This window comes from Polypterus senegalus, chromosome 8 (genome assembly GCF_016835505.1).
Source record: "Polypterus senegalus isolate Bchr_013 chromosome 8, ASM1683550v1, whole genome shotgun sequence".
Classification (NCBI taxonomy): Eukaryota; Metazoa; Chordata; class Cladistia; order Polypteriformes; family Polypteridae; genus Polypterus; species Polypterus senegalus.
The window spans coordinates 69,694,799-69,712,531 of NC_053161.1; the positions used below are offsets into that span (position 1 = coordinate 69,694,799).

Here is a 17,733-nt window from a genome sequence, read left to right on the forward strand (position 1 = left end):
TTTTTTCAAAAACTAGGTTCGAAACCTAGTTTTGTAAAATGGCTTATTTGTATGGAATGCTATTTGATTTTAATAAAATCAATAAAATAAAATAAAAAGTAATGTCTTTTTTAATGCCCTGTGTGTTATATACTGTATGTCCTAAATGTCAGTTTAATATTGTAATAGAAAATAATTCTGGAATTGTTTAATAATCACTATGCTGCTTGTGATATAAAATATTTGTTAAGTATCAAGTAAATTACCATCAGTGCATACTTGAAGTCTGCCTTGTATAGGGTTGCTGTGGGTAACTTAAGAACAGGTTAAAGGTACATGCCCATTCACTCAAATGTGAACCTTTCATTTTCATTACATTGCCATAAAGATCTAGAGTCTATTCTTACACCATTCAGTGCAATATAGAAACCCCCTGGTTCGCTGTAGACTATACTCTTGGAGACACATACACACCTTGTAGTAGTTTTCTAAGTATGAGGAAAATTGGGTACTAGGAGAAAACCTGCAAAGAGATGTTGAAAAAAGGCATTTGGCATACAATCAGTGACTGAGCCAGTAATCAGTGACAGGCAACTGGACTTAGAGCAGCCGAGCTCCGAGCTACATACCAGGCCTTTGAATTGCAAAAAGACAAAAGGCTAAAAATAAAAAGTGCATCATCTTTGAAGGATAAACTGTTATATTTATTGATTGCAATCTTTTACAAAATATACAGCTCATTACCAAAATACTCACATTTTGTCAAAACAACAAAGCCATCTAAAAAGCATACAGCCTTTGTTTAGAAAACACAGTAAAATAAATTATTTCACACATACTACCACCAACTGTTTGTTCATACAATTTTACATCAATACTTCACAAAAAGATAACCCCCATAAGATGTTTTAAATGACTTTTACATATCTTAAGTATACTAAATGATGAAATGTGTTTAGAGATTTTTAACTAGCAACACAATACTTATTAAGACCTCAGGGTACTGTTGCACCTGTCCTGCTATGCATATCCAGTGGGAAATAACTATTATTAATAAGAATAGTAGAAGTAAATGTAGGTGGAATGTTAATTCAGAATATTCTCAATGTTTTAGTTGCTACCATGCATGATTGTAGATACCAAAAAATATCATTACATCAGAGAAAATAAACTCTGGCATACAATTTCAGTAAGGCTAATGCTTTAATCTGGAATTGACAGTTATTACACAATATGAAAAGAAGTTTTAGAATAAAATTTTCAAATCTCATCGCTTTCTTCAAAATTAAAAGCTGTAAACATGTAACATTTTATTTACTAGACTAATTAAGAATTAGTTTTAATGTACTAAAATGTTTTTGAATAAACCATCTATCCTGAACATGCAATTACAAAAATGTGTGGACCCTTAAATGTACATCTCCAATTTAGCATAATTATGTGCAGTACACTTTTACTTTGTGGTTTTCCAAACTAAAACATCTTTGTATTCCACTGATAACCATTATTTCCTCTGTGTGTGAATTCACATATTTCTGTATTTGATAAACTTTGTGATAATAATATTTTAAAAGAGCACTTATGTGGGGTGCCATACCATGGATCATATTATGCAAGACATAAAAATAAAAATATTCTTTAAAGAAAACACAATTAAAACAAGTACTAGTTTAATTCAATAGCTTAATCCTGTCCTCCACCAGAAATTCATTTGTCATAAGGAGCAAATTCTCCAAATGTGTGTCGAGAATTGAAACCTGTGCCCTATACCTGTAACAAAAACATGGTTAGTTTATCACATCTAGAATGACAGCATTATACATGCATTTTTTCTGAAATCAAACAGGTAAAAGTTAACAAGCTCTTCAGTGTTGCACAGTACCTAAATTTCAACAGAAAATTCCAAATATTTTACTTAGTAAAGTGTTTCAAACACTCTTAATGAAAGGAATAAAATATCTGTGCTTAGTGTAACATAATGTATCATTCATAATATAAATTATGAAAACAACAGCTTTTAATATTTAAAAATAAAACAGTGTTCAATTTACACCAAGCTCAGTTTGGAGGAAGCAAGTTATTAATATAATTTTTGAAGACATTTAGTAAAATGAAGAAGTTCTTTGACTAATGGGCCTAGCTGTAATATATAACAAACATATTTTAAATGTTTTCTTGAAATGTAATACTGGTAAAATGGAGAATTTGAATAAGACAGCAGCTCTTCTGTGAGAGACCTAGCCTGGCTGCTGACTGAGACTGTTTGATCCCACCTGTGTTCACAGAACTGAGACTGGAGAGGGCGTCACCAGGTTTAAATGACATCGACAGACTTAATTGAATGTGGGTTGTCTTTCCCCTTGACCCTTTCTGACCCATCTTCAGAAAAGGTACTGTTAAGTACAAAAATAATTCAAAGATATATGATGACTAGGTTATAAGAGTAAAAGTACAGTGTAAATGTACTACACCTTTTCATAAGACACATGGTTCCTGTGATTTTGATTGGGAAAAATTATCTTTTGATTTTAGAATAAGACAAATACATAAAACTGTTAAAAGGAATAATATTAAATAATCTGATTTGTGTTTACAATTCCAAATTCAAAAATGTTATGTTTAAACATTGTAAGCTTTACTGAGACAAAAGTACAAATAATAAAGTTTACGGTGTATGAACACAGTAATCAAACTTGCCTGGCTTTCTTGCAAATGTACTGTCAAGATGTTTCTAGTAACCTCAATTAAAATTCTAAATTTCTCAAATTTACAATCTCAGTTGGAAAGATTTTTGGTACTTTTATTGTCAGTACAGGTTAGTATAATGAACTTTTTTTGGAGAGTGTGCTGATTCCCCAGAGAACTGCAGAAGAGTGGGGAAATGCAAAGCTGATTACACAGCATACCAGTGACATTTTTCCTGAATAAGTAACATTTTTGACTTGCAATGGGCCTTAGAGGTTTTGGAATTGTAAATGAAATGCAGGGTAATGGAATTACAGTCTACAGTACTTCAAATTTTCATATCACTGTGTGAACTTAAGAATTCTGCTTAACCTGTCTGTTCCATTCATATAAATAAATTAATTAATTAATTAAAAGTGTGCTATTAATTAGCCAATAATTCTTAACATGACTAAATGATCCCAGCAGCCATAGGGTTAAGTGGGCTTATAAAATGGTATAATTCAATGATATAATGACCCAGAAACTTATAAATAAAATTGTCAGACATAGATGAGTGTCATGACCAGTGTTACTGCATATAGGGCAAATACAAAAAGCAATAAATTTTCACTTTTGTGAAAAAATCTCTTTCTCTATTAAATAAATAAATATAATTATTCAAATATGCCATTTCTTCTTTGTTGTTTTTTGTGTTTTTTACTTAAAAGTCCTCCATTAAATTGAATAATTTCTTTAAAAAAACATGCTGAAGGTTTCTGCAGTATTATTTTCAACAACACATCACAAGAAACACCACAAATCATTTTGTGGCTTATCACATTACATTACTGCAAGTAACTTTTTCATTATTGCTTTGCAGGACGTGACAGAAATTTTGCATGCCAGTCTTTAGAAAGAAAGCTCAAGCATCGGCAAGAGTCACTAAACTGAAAACATGCTTTCACACAAGCACTTTTAGGTAACAAAGCAAGGCAGCCACGGAGTAATAATTTTAGGCACGGCACTAGAAAAGCTCAATCTGTGTAATAGGAATCATGTCTCTACCAAGATTATGTGGGAAAATACAATGAGGCGTGCTCATCATGGTTTGTGATTGTTTTGCTTTTATTGTTATTGCTTTTGCATTAAGTGTTCAGTAAATGAAAATCTTGATTCATGCTTCACAAAGCTCTGTATTGTGCTAAAAAGGGAAATTTTCTATTTCAAATCCCTATTGTATTTAATGTACAGAATTTCTTGGCCATTTAATGGAGCAGAACTAGTGAGATTCAGTGTAGTACTGTAATGGCCCAACTGGTAAACCAGGAATGATAGTAATTGTCACAATGGCTGATTCTCACATATGCAAGCTGCAGAGTAAAAACTAGTAGCTGACATTGTAACCCCTACAATATAAACTATACCCTGCAAAGGTCCTGAACCTGTATCTAATCTCACTTAGGGACTGAATTATTTTTTACTTCTTCTTTCTAATTTGATATATGATTGCATATATACTAATTACAGATGAATTATACATATTCTCTTCTTTAATAAGGCAAGCAATAATTGCCAGAAAGATTGTCAGATTGCCTTTTCCTATTAATTGCTAGCCTTCATGCACTAAACATTGAGAAACATTCTTTTATGATTAAGCAGTATGCAGTGTTTTGCTAGTATTTAGAAATCATGTGTTCAATGCTATCCCAGAATTTCATAAACTCACATAACTGTATAAATTTCTACCTGTATAACTGTGAAATGACTAAGTTCTAGCAAGACTGTTATACTAGCTCACAATTCATGGAGTACTAACATCTGTCCTCCAAGTGCCTGATTATTGATAAGCTGAAACACATTAACTATGCACTCAAATTCAGCTTCTCTGGAATACATTTACAATGAGAGTTTTTTCACTGCTTACCAACATACTTAACATAGGAGGTCTTCCTGTCATTTTAGTAGCAATATAATTGTCAAATGCTGGCAAAAAAATGTTGAAAATGCATGTGCCATTTTACTTTAATAGCTCAGAGGCATTCAGATGTACAATGTGAAATAGAAAGAATTACTGGGTTCAGAAAATAGCAGCTTTTATCCTGCAATATGTACAAGTAATTGACAGCATTTTTCTATTTCCAAAAAAAATATAATAGTGTTGAGAAAAATTAAGTGGCAGCAAAATGCAGTTTGCCAAATATGATTTGATTAATCATGACATAACTCTACCCTATGAGTTGTAACAATCAAGTAAGGCTTGCGTTTTGCAGATTTGTAGGACAGGTAACTTGTTGGGCTCACTAAAGGATAGCTCTAAAAAAAGAGACATTAGCATCACTGTGCTTGTACACAAATCTAAATAATTTAGAAAAAAATCTAACTAACATGAAATGCTAAACTAATTTAAAATTTACATCTGATCAATGTGTCAGTGAATTAAAATATGCTGATTTGTAATTTCAAATGTTCATGATACTGGTTAATTAACATGTAATAGCCCAAAAATATACAACAATCAGAAACATTGAAAATTCTACAAACAAACTGGCCAAAATATTATTTCAAAAAAACATGTAAGCTTATGCAGTATAAAGCGGAACAAGAACTTCAAATTTCAACTCATCCTCAGCATCTTTATGATTCTTTTTAACAAACGTTAACATTTTTGTATTCATTTATGACAAAAAATTCTCGTCGACTCCTTCTACTGAATAGAATGACTTCTTATCAAGTGTTCAATGCACATTTATTTCTTTCTTTAACTGACAATGTTTACTTTTATGCATTTCTGTGTTCTCATTGTTTTTTAAATGACAATGTAATGCAAATGTAAAAAAAGCTTTACATATATTTTTAAAGAAGTGGTATTTATAAATAAAAACATTTTAAGTGAAATAACAGTTTTGACACCATAGCCCAATTTAATAAGATACTGGTAAACATCTGATAGTGGCATGACCTTTCTTGCCCATTCATGTGTGGTTAATTAAGAAATTAAGTTTTATCATAATTCTATGGAATTCATTCCGTGTAATCAATTTGCATTACATTGATACAATTGCTTTAATCCGCCACATCAGTCGACATTCCATTTTGCTGCTGTACATAGGTAGCCATTACAAAGCAACATCATAAACCATCAGTTGATCTGTTCGTGTCATGTCGATTAGGCTGCAGGTAGGGAAGGCAGGCAGGTCAGTTCCAGCCAGGGTCCAGGAGTCACAAGTGACGTGGACAACCTCTGCTCTTAGTTGAGCTGAAACAAAACACTCTCGTATGAGTCATGGGCAACGGTGTAATTTTTTTTTAATGGAAAACATGAATCCAAAAGGGTGAAAACATCTAATGAAAATTGTTACAATAACATGAATTAAAACATACATTTACACATTGACATATATACATAGATATATATATATATACCTTGTAAATGGAGAAGCTCAGCAGTGCAGCTTAGCAACAGAGACAAAAACTGACAGGTCAGTAAATCAAACAGTAGATAGAATATTTTTGGTATACAACATGTATCTATGGAGAGAAAGAAGCAGGAAAATGAAGTCCATAGGTTTATGGAGAAAAACAAACTAACAAAAGCAGAACAATCTGTCTTCAGACAAAGACATGCAGCAGATAGAGAGAACAAAACCCTCAGCCTGAGGGTTGCTACTTTGGGCTGCTCGCACACCCCTTTAGAGTATATTATTGGTTTGACGAGTGACACGAGCTTTTCTAGGCAGTCAACGTTCGATGGAGCAAACTTCAGAATTTCAGAATTTTAACCAGGAGAAGGATTGGTTGAATACATAAAGTGGTATAGGTGAGCTTTTCTGGCTCCACCAGACACCTTTTCAAAGAAGTGAATAGCTTTGTTTCCATGTGAAGGCTAAGCACAAAATAAAATTGAGGCACTGTTCACCCATCATTTAACTCAGGTTTGTTGAAAGTGCTGAGTATCAATCTGTAACAATAAAGGAGAATCCTCTTCTTACTGACCTCCTACATTAATCAAAATAGATTTCTATACAAATTTTATTATGTACTGTACTTCTTCTAGTAGCAGTGACATTTTGGAACATCACTGGCCTTTTGAAACCACACAACGTCACGATTCCATATTAATAAACATAATGTATTATCTTTACATTCAGTCCTGTAGGTTATCCTGTTTGTAGACATCTGTAGATCACAAACACTGTGACTCCTTCTGATATGTGTTGTGAGAAGTAAATGAAACAAATGGTGAGAAGATAAATCCAACCATAATATTCCAAAGAAAATGCTACACCAGCTAAAAGTTGTGTCAATATGAGGCTGATATTCCGTGCACTAAGACATAAGCAACAGGTTGTGTCTTAGATCCATCCCATCACTACATGAGAATTCTAGGTCTGGAAGCAGAGTGCTCTATAGCTGCAGGCAGAGTGCGAGGAAATTTTGCACCTGGTAGGTGTGGTGTTGCCAGGAGACCCTGTTGGATCCTCAGGAGAGAGCTCTAGTCAAGCTAGGGAAGATCAAGACAACAGCTGTAGCTACAGCCACCACCATTAGCGGGCTCCAACCTCCCTCAAGCCCCTGTGAACGTGAGACAACAACTGTTAGGCACATCCTATCCCACTCCCTCACAACCTTCATACACAAGAAGACATTAACATTCTGTAATCACATTATTGAGGCGTCAACACCTGCAGTACATGGGACTGAATTCTTTCCCTGCCACATATTGAAGCAGACACGCCTACCCACTTTATAAATATGTTAATTTTTAAATAAAAATATTCAATAAAATGTATACAGTATGTCAGCAAAACTATAATAAAATGAATACCTGATTAAAAAATACAGTAATGCAAAATATTTAACACAAATATATTACAATACAACCATGTATTCAGAAAACTTACATATATTAATCTTTTGAGAGAGAAAAAAAATAGAAATAATGTGACTAATTATGAATGTTGAAAGCCAAATGTGCAACATAAAATGTGTGCTTGCCATTTTTGAACCCTGGCACTTTCATAATTTTTTAAATCAATTTTTTCTTTTCTAGAATTTCTTTATTTCACTGAATTTAAACAAATATTTACTTTGCTTATGGAGCAGCTGCTATTTTTTAATTTATTACAGCATAAACTTTTAAAATTAGTTATGATGCAAAGAAGGTAGAAGGCCTTGATGCAAGTCTTTTCACATGACCCTGATAACCTGCTATTGTATGGAAATGAAAAGCACATTTAAAATGTAATCCTCATTTACAGTTTTTCATCATGACTATTGGGCATTTATTCATTTACTTAATATTGTTAATGGTTCAATAATAATCAATGCATTAAAGTGATAGAAATTGAATGAATTATGCATGGAATTTAAAATTATTTAGATATATTTTAGTCAGTAAAGTATGCATTGTTTGATACTAATCATGTGTTGTTTTTTTTCTTTGGTTTGATTTGAGATGATTAAACTTTTGTTATTAAGTATAGGCAGAACAGTTACATTGAAGTTATACTTTAATATATAAAGCAGTTATTACTGCCACCAAATGTGAAACTTTATTGCATATTTAAACAGAATTATGTCACCCTGAAAAGTTTCTAATTAAAAAGTATAGGAATGGAATCCCTTCACATTCCAGGATTTTCACTTTTATGTATAATGTATTTAGGGCTGTTTAAAAATAAAAGGAGGGAATACTTGTACCTTGTCAACTCTAGGCTGAAGACTCCGCCCACCAGCACCAAAGTAGGGCCACTATAATAATCATTCCTATTAAGGGGATAGATAGAACAGGTGGCTCAGGGGTGGTAGAGTTCTGGCCATGGGAGGAATGACCACCAGGTGTTAGAAAGAAAGAAAGAAAGAAAGAAAGAAAGAAAGAAAGAAAGAAAGAAAGAAAGAAAGAAAAAAAGAAAGAAAGAAAGAAAGAAAGAATATGGGTTTATGATGCATGATGCATATGGAGAGAAAAAAGAAAGAAGGGATATTTAAAAGACAATGGCAGGGGAAAAGAAAGAAAAAGAAAGAGAATGTGATTAGAATTCACACCAGACAGGGTTCCGTGCTATGAGTTAACCCCTCACTTTAGTTTACAGATATTGTAGCAGGCATTTCCAGTCGCTGAGGGGGTTACTCACAGGGTTGGGGGAAAAATAAACAGTTATGGAAGACATGTGTATGATGACATGAAAAAACAAAGATATTTAGAATATTTACCTTGCTTATTTTCAGTCATCTCTGGCAAATGCTATCCTTAGTGTGGAATATCATGCTTATAGTACAAAAATCTAGATTTAGGAAATATCTATATTGAGGAATAACATTTAAAGATTTTATGTTGGGTTTAACCTAATACTGTTACATCTCATTTTCATTACTCCTCCTTAAAATTACATTATATCAGCTCTTGTTGACTCACTATAATATACTGGTAATATTTAGTCCATTTCTATGCAATTACATTACATTGCATTTTTAATATATCAATCCATTCGTCCTTACTTACAGTCATTTGTATAATGATGCAATCTAAAATAATCACTAGTTTTTCTTTGCTTAATCAACTTTAATGTATGACTAAAATTAGAATTCAATAGGATATTAAGTATGTGGCAGTAAAAATTGCTGGTTGCCATTACAAGGGTCCTAGACAACTGCCTTTACTCCCTTCTTGCTCATACTATACACATCAGCCTTCAAGCACAATTCTGAAACATGTCATTTGCAGAGGTTTTCAAGTGACTCTGCAGCTCATGGGGGTTATGAGTTGAGGAGAGTAGGAGGAAGATTACAGAGAAATGGTGAATATCTTTGTAGATGGTAGATGTATTTTAATTGATATAATTTTTTTTCCACAATTCTGATGAAGAAAAAATTCCCACACTCTTTAGGACTATAAACTGTGTTTGTGATTCTTAAAAATATACAATATGGAATATCCCAAATAAAATTAAATGTAAACTGATTGAAACCAATAATTGTGTAAAGGTATTGATGACTACTGTAATCTGATAAACATTACGTGTAATATCAAGAATTTTAACATTTCCAACTACTATCCTTTCTATCTTTCTCCATAAATAGTCCTTGGCAATTGTAAATCACCTGCACATTCAAATTCAAGAACCTTTATGGCAGATGTAATTAGGTTCTAGGAGCCTGGGAACATGAATGGGTATCAGCAATAACCCAGTGATTTAAATTACATTATGGTTTGGGATTTTTCTGGTTTTCAGAGGGTAAAACACAGAATTCATTGGATATTCAAAGTAGGTTTTCTGCATTTCAGCGATATTATTTCCTTTAAGGTACCACTCCCCTTTTCCCGTTTCTCTCCATAACCAATTACAATACAGAAAATGTCTATGTCAAGTAAACAAAGCTTCAGCCTTAAACTACAGATTCTTCCAAATTTTATAGAATACAGAAATATCATCAAGTTATAAATTTGTAATTATCAATAGTCAAAATTACTTAAATGAACCTAGCAATTTATCTACAGTATATGATATAATCCTACAAATGTATTACTGTATTTCAAAATTGCATATACTGTATCACCTAGTGAAGTATAAATCTTAGTATTCTAAATTTTCAGATATTTGTCATAATGTAAATTTAATGTACTCTGTCTGGCAACCACAGTTTGTTGCTACAAGTGGTGAAAGAGTTAGCCCATTTAAGGAGAATCACTTACAGTTTAATGAATGGGTCAGAACATAAATAGATTATGAACGATTTAACTTACTACTTTAATTATGATAGGTTTAGAGAAATATTCCTAAATCATCAATCAGTCTTAAGATGGCTTTTACAATGTTCTTAATGTTATAATGCTTTGATAAAACACACAACAGTTCCTGGATCTAGCCTGATCTCTCTAAACTCTGTTGCAAAGACAAGAGTGTTGGCTGAGCTGCTGGCTTATCATAAATGATGTTTGACATTCTCTACATGACATCTTTGCCAAGCTGCAGGGAAACCTTCTGGCAATTTTTGCTGTACTCCAAGGAATGATAAAAGACAAAAGAGTCCCTAGCTAGAGCACAATTACTACCATGTTAATAAGTAAATATTTAATACCTTAAGAACATATTGTTAAGGTTGAGTTTTCTTATTTATTTTACTGTTTACAATTTAAGTATGTACTGTTTGTTTTTTATATACAGTCTGCTTCACAATGCACTTTCCCCAAGGATCAATGACTACATACTGTATATATATATATATATATAAATAATAAATGCATGGAGAGGAGTGATAGTGGCAGCAGAAAAAGAAAGAAAGAAAGAAAGAAGGGACTGCGCAGTATTGTGTGCTGTTTACTAGTGTACTGTGCTCTAAAGAGGGGGGCTGGGGAATAGAGCTGCCCCACAAAAAATAAAAAGAGTGTGCTTGGACTTGTGTCTCTGTGCCTCTGTGAATCCGAGTTCAGGGAGCGGTACAGCCCCATTATTTCCACTATAACCCATAATATGTATATGTGTATATATATATATATATACAAACCGTATTCCAAAAAAGCTGGGACACTAAACAAATTGTGAATAAAAACTGATTGCAATGATGTGGAGATGGCAAATGTCAATATTTTAGTTGTGATAGAACGTAGATGACAGATCAAACGTTTAATCCGAGTAAATGTATCATTTTAAAGGAAAAATATGTTGATTCAAAATTTCACGGTGTCAACAAATCCCAAAAAAGTTGGGACAAGTAGCAATAAGAGGCTGGAGAAAGTAAATTTGAGCATAACGAAGAGCTGGAAGACCAATTAACACTAATTAGGTCAATTGGCAACATGATTGGGTATAAAAAGAGCTTCTCAGAGTGGCAGTGTCTCTCAGAAGCCAAGATGGGTAGAGGATCACCAATTCCCACAATGTTACGCAGAAAGATAGTGGAGCAATATCAGAAAGGTGTTACCCAGCGAAAAATTGCAAAGACTTTGCATCTATCATCATCAACTGTGCATAACATCATCCGAAGATTCAGAGAATCTGGAACAATCTCTGTGCGTAAGGGTCAAGGCCGTAAAACCATACTAGATCTCCGCGCCCTTAAACGACACTGCACCACAAACAGGAATGCTACTGTAAAGGAAATCACAGAATGGGCTCAGGAATACTTCCAGAAACCATTGTCAGTGAACACAATCCACCGTGCCATCCGTCGTTGCCAGCTGAAACTCTACAGTGCAAAGAAGAAGCCATTTCTAAGCAAGATCCATAAGCTCAGGCGTTGTCACTGGGCCAGGGATCATTTAAAATGGAGTGTGGCAAAATGGAAGACTGTTCTGTGGTCAGACAAGTCACGATTCGAAGTTCTTTTTGGAAATCTGGGACGCCATGTCATCAAAGACCAAAGAGGACAAGGACAACCCAAGCTGTTATCAACGCTCAGTTCAGAAGCCTGCATCTCTGATGGTATGGGGTTGCATGAGTGCGTGTGGCATGGGCAGCTTGCATGTCTGGAAAGGCACCATCAATGCAGAAAAATATATTCAGGTTCTAGAACAACATATGCTCCCATCCAGACGTCATCTCTTTCAGGGAAGACCCTGCATTTTTCAACAAGATAATGCCAGACCACATTCTGCATCAATCACAACATCATGGCTGCGTAGGAGAAGGATCCGGGTTCTGAAATGGCCAGTCTGCAGTCTAGATCTTTCACCTATAGAGAACATTTGGCGCATCATAAAGAGGAAGGTGCGACAAAGAAGGCCCAAGACGATTGAACAGTTAGAGGCCTGTATTAGACAAGAATGGGACAGCATTCCTATTTCTAAACTTGAGAAACTGGTCTCCTTGGTCCCCAGACGTCTGTTGAGTGTTGTAAGAAGAAGGGGAGATGCCACACAGTGCTGAAAATGGCCTTGTCCCAACTTTTTTGGGATTTGTTGACACCATGAAATTCTGAATCAACATATAGACAGGATAGACACTTTGAAGTCCTGCGAGACTACTTGCACATCACGCCCTACTTACAAACAATTTCTTAGAGACACTTTAATGTCCCACGAGACAAGGAAGTGAAACAAAAGGACAGCTGCTGTACAGGCTTTTAAATGATCGTCGCGCAGCACCACATGCAGATCACGCAGCACGGCAGCAGCAGCTTCTGTACTGGCTTTTAAGTGATCAACAAAAAGCGTGACTTGCAGAACATGCAGCTCGGTAGCAGAAGCTGATTCGTCTGCATCTCCTTAGTGTTCGTTCAGCACCCTCCTTTAAAACGCGAGCGGCAGAGACACGAAGTGGCGAGCGTGAAGCACACCCCCAGGTGGGGTGGGGGGAATTGGGGGGGTGCGTAGGAGTGGGTGGACTGACATTCCAACTGGGTTCGAGGAAAGTACTCTACCTGGCCAGGAGGCCATTAAGGAAGAAGTGCAAGAATGGAGGCACAGCCTCCATTGCGTGATAAGCGCCTCACAGTACAACAGATTCAAGCACAGCTTATTTTCTTGTATCTGGTTGAAAAAACAAGTCTCAGGGCGAGTGGCAGTATAAAAGCTATTCTCTAAAGAACAAAATAGGGTCTTGAAATACTGGCTGTGGAATACAGCAGACTGCAGACCAGGTACTGCATGTTTAGATTTATCTCCTATTCCACACTCAGTTGTGGTGTCAAGAATGTTATCATAGTACTGTCTTTATGGGGCAGAATTTTAAGAGAAAACAGTATGAGATGGAGCATTACACTAGAAACTCATTAGGTTTATCTGCTGTCTCTGATGTGACAAGAATCATTTCCCTAGCAGAAATAATCTGTAACAACAATAACATCCTGCCTCCATCTAGTAGTGCAACAACAAAAAGTTGGTCCTGAACAGACTCCACCAGAGAGAGAGAGAGAATGCATGAATGACTGAAAAAAGAGATCAAGGCTTACAAAGATCAGCCAGAGAAGATCTATCTGAGTTTGTGTGAATATATGGTAAACCTGTTTGCTGACCCAAAATATTTAGGTTATTACCATATGGTCTTTCTGAACAAGGTTAGGCTTGTCGTCCATTTACTTTATAAGATACTATACTTGTTAGCTCTTTACTGATATTTTAATCCAATGGTAGATACAGTGATAATAAGTATATATAGGGGCCAATGATAATGAAATACATTGCTGTGTTGTAAGATTCCTTTTTGGACCTATGTTAGGTATTGTGAACTGAAATAACTTTTGAGGATTATTAAAGGGAAAATTCAGTATTTTTCAAGTCAAAGTTACTTTTTTCACATTGCGGAATACATTCATTTCCTCCAAAATCAAGTATTGTTAAACATTATTTATATATTTACAATGGTGGTTTATGGGGCATTTACCCTCAAGTGCATGGTTACTGGTACTTAACTTAATGAATGCTGCAGTTGAAATAGTATTTTGTTAGTGGTTTGATCACTTAGGCTAAAGTTTATCTAGTAAAATTTTATTTTTCCTTACATTTAGACAAATAAGTTCTCATTTTATACTATTGATATGCCCATCTGTCAACCTAATATATTTTTGCTTGAATAGACCTGAAGCCTCATATTAAAATAAGGTGCTGCACATGTAAAAATATAAAATAATGCCTATAAAGATAAATGCCTTTGCTGCAGAGAGTTGGAGTTACTGTTACCACCACTTTAAAACACGGGCATTGGCAGGAATAAAATTTTTTCTTTTTTTGCTAGCCTGACGTCTTTGTAACTGATGGGGATGATTTTGTAATTATCATCATTCTTATAATTTTGGAAATATTTTTCCATTTTCTGACAAGTAGGCTGGAAGAAGCAAGCAAAGGCAGAAGATCCAAATGAGCAACTTTCATTACTTTTATCTTGATGTCAGGATGGTTGAATGCTTAGCGCTGATGCCCCAAACAACTAAATTAACTTTGCACATTGATACTTCAGCCTACTGAAGGTCGCCAATTGAGGAATTCATGTCTAATCTAAGAGCCATAGCAGAGGGAATCAAAAGAAGCTATAGACACCCTTTTAGGTAATCTTCACATGCCAAGTAAATTAATTTTCAAATGATTGTAGATGAAAGGTACTTTTGTACTAAACAGCAACATGTGCTTTGCTTTGACCAGAACTGAATCATGGCTTTAGTCATAGTGATAATCTTATAATAAAACTCCACATACACCCATCAGTCTCGACAGGAAATGAACATGAACCTATTCCTACATCAGTAAAAATTAAGGCAAGTATCTGTTATAAGAATTAATTACTAGTAACTTAATTTTGTTCTTATAACTATAGCTCTAAAATGTTGAAGGGATGTTGTCTGAGTCTGGAACATGTGTTTCCTCAAAATCTTCACTGAGTTTTAAAGCTTTTGTCTGATGTTTTCTCAGGCCCTGCCTTGGGAAACTACTAGGTTTTAATTTATAAATAATGTTTCACTTAACAATGCAAATTTCAGGGGAAATGAATGGTTACCATTAGAAAGCTTACTGGACTCTGTCAGAGATTAGCCATCTTGTTTTTCCTAGGTTTCAGCTGTTGCCATCAAACTGCAGATTTAGGTTTCTGAAGGTAAAGAGCAAAAGATTTAAGACCTCTTTTATTCCCAGAGCTACAGTATAAGCATTTTAAATTCTGTAGGTCTTAGGGATGCTGCTAAATGATACATTCTGAATTATTATTTCAAGGTAATTATTCATCTTTGTACTCATCTTAAGTGTGTGAATTTACTTATGATAACACTAGTTGTCAGCTGCTGTGTCTTGGCTTATTTTCTTGTATCTGTGTAATAGTGTCTAATGTTTTCTGTACGTTTCTGCTGCAAAAAAGTTCCCTCTGGGATAATAAAGTCTATCTAAACTAATCTGTAATTTAGAAAAATTAACTTCCACTTCAAAAATGCCAAACATATCCTAAATATCATAAAGAGAAAATTAAAGAGATACAATTTCTCCATGTTTCAATTGTGTAAACTTCCTTAATCCATTTTTATGGTGGCTGTAACATTCAACATACACAACATACTGAACTGAAGTTTTTGAAATAAGCTCAGATTTCCTAAATGTCAAAAGTGTACAATATTGTAATGCAAAACCTCCATGATTCATTAAGAACATTGTAAAGAAATTATATTTAAATGTGTTATCATCTTATTTCTTTAATGCAATATAATAAAATTTGAATGAGGTTAATCTTTATTGTGTATAAAGTAATCAATACTAATAAAGGGCAAAGCCCTTACTGACTCCTCACTCACTCACTCACTCACTCACTTACTCACGCACTCATCGCTAATTCTCCAACTTCCCGTGTAGGTAGAAGGCTGAAATTTGGCAGGCTCATTCCTTACAGCTTACTTACAAAAGTTAAGCAGCTTTCATTTAGAAATTCTACACGTAACGGTCATAACGGTCGACAACTCCTGCCATGTTGAACTTTCTTTTTAATGGCCCCATCTTCACGAAATTTGGTAGGTGGCTTCCCTGCGCTAACCGAAACCGATGTACGTACTTATTTCAATGGTATGACGCCACTGTTGGCCGCCATATTGAACTTTCCACCGTCACTAATTTTCTAACTTTCCCGTGTAGGTAGAAGGCTGACCCCATCTTCACGAAATTTGGTAGGTGGCTTCCCTGCGCTAACCAAAACCAATTCACGTACTTATTTCGGTGGTATGACGCCACTGTCAGCCGCCATATTGAACTTTCCAACGTCACTAATTCTCCAACTTCCCGTGTAGGTAGAAGGCTGAAATTTTGCAGGCTCATTCCTTACAGCTTACTTACAAAAGTTAAGCAGGTTTCATTTCGAAATTCTATGCATAACAGTCATAACGGTTGACAACGTTCGCCATGTTGAACTGTCTTATTTATGGCCCCATTTTCATGGAATTTGGTAGGGGGCTTCCCTGCGCTAACCGAAACCAATGTATGTACTTATTTCGGTGGTATGATGCTACTGTCGGCCGCCATATTGAACTTTTCAACGGTCTTTGTTACTTATGGGCCCATCTTCAAGGAAATTTGGTACGCGGGTTCCCAACGCTAACTGAATCCTACTTACGTACATATATACGTCCATAGCCTGCAGCTTGGTCACCGTGTGAGGCGGCGTTGGGATGGGGGACCACGTTGTTGGTTGCCTGCCTATATAAGGCCGTCCGTCGCTCCAGTCTTTACATTCCCTTCCTTGCTTCGCCACAGGATTCACGTCTCCCTGCTGATAACTACAGCCTTTTTATGTAATCCACGGCTTCTCCGCTGTTTTTTTGTTCATTTATTACGATTATAGTTATTGTGTAGGTATTTTAGGCTTACTTTACATTGTTCAGGTACCCATTTCCTTTATCATCCCAACTGTACCCCCATTAACATGTCTATCGAGGTGATCACCATCGATCAAAGAACTGTCACTTACCGAGTGGTTTCCATGCCTGGAGATGGCACCTACCTTTTCCATTCTCTTTGTTACATATTGCACGGCCATATCAGGCTCACTCTTGATATCCGGAGGACCATTGTGTCTTATGTATTGAATGACTGGGACAGGTTCAAGGTGTGGCCTGATGACGGTACAGGAGATAATTATACTACACAGGAGCACTATAAGAGTGAAATGCTTAAGCCCTTCACCTATGCATCTGCATGTGAGTTGATGGCTGCCACTGAATTGTTCGGTTGTCGCTTTCAAGTGTACCGAAATGGCCAAATATTTTACACCTTTCGACAACCGCCAATGCCTCTTAAACATCTTAGATTGACAGGTGACGATTTCAGTAGTGGACACTTTGATGTTTATGAATGTTTAAACTCTCAAAAGCTGGATGTGAAGTTATCGATGAAACCGGTTGTATACTTACAACGATTGACAGATGCCAAATGTCTCTTCAACACAAGTCCTACAAATACTGTCGTAAGTGAAACAAACCATGAAACTCAAACCGATTATGACAGCAGCAATTAAAGCTGTGAGATTTGAAACAAGATTACTGTTCACATGGCCAACTATACGTTGCATGCTCAAGAGTAAGCTCAGCACACAGCTTGGTCATATTACAACCAGTGGGCCGAACTCACAATGTGGTATACAAAGAGATCCTTAACAAATAATTATTGGTATAGTTTCCCTCAGT

The 17,733-nt window shown here is 35.3% G+C and overlaps 1 protein-coding gene across 7 annotated transcripts in view; it reads right to left on the bottom strand.

The window, feature by feature from the left end:
* Positions 1-661: 661 nt before the first annotated feature.
* Positions 662-17,733, bottom strand: part of LOC120534012 (coiled-coil domain-containing protein 136) — a 199,093-nt gene continuing 182,021 nt past the window's right edge. The window contains exons 8-9 of one of the 7 annotated variants that reach the window (XR_005634664.1): positions 6,070-7,218; positions 662-5,902 (exon numbers count right to left, since the gene is read on the bottom strand). Coding sequence is in view for 6 of the 7 variants with exons in the window: in XM_039761217.1 (XP_039617151.1) it covers positions 8,357-8,458 (102 nt within the window). In the remaining variant the exon portion in view is untranslated. Of the gene's footprint in view, positions 7,219-8,346; positions 8,459-17,733 lie in introns of those variants that run through there. The other 6 variants (XM_039761220.1, XM_039761217.1, XM_039761221.1 and 3 more) reach the window with 6 other exon arrangements.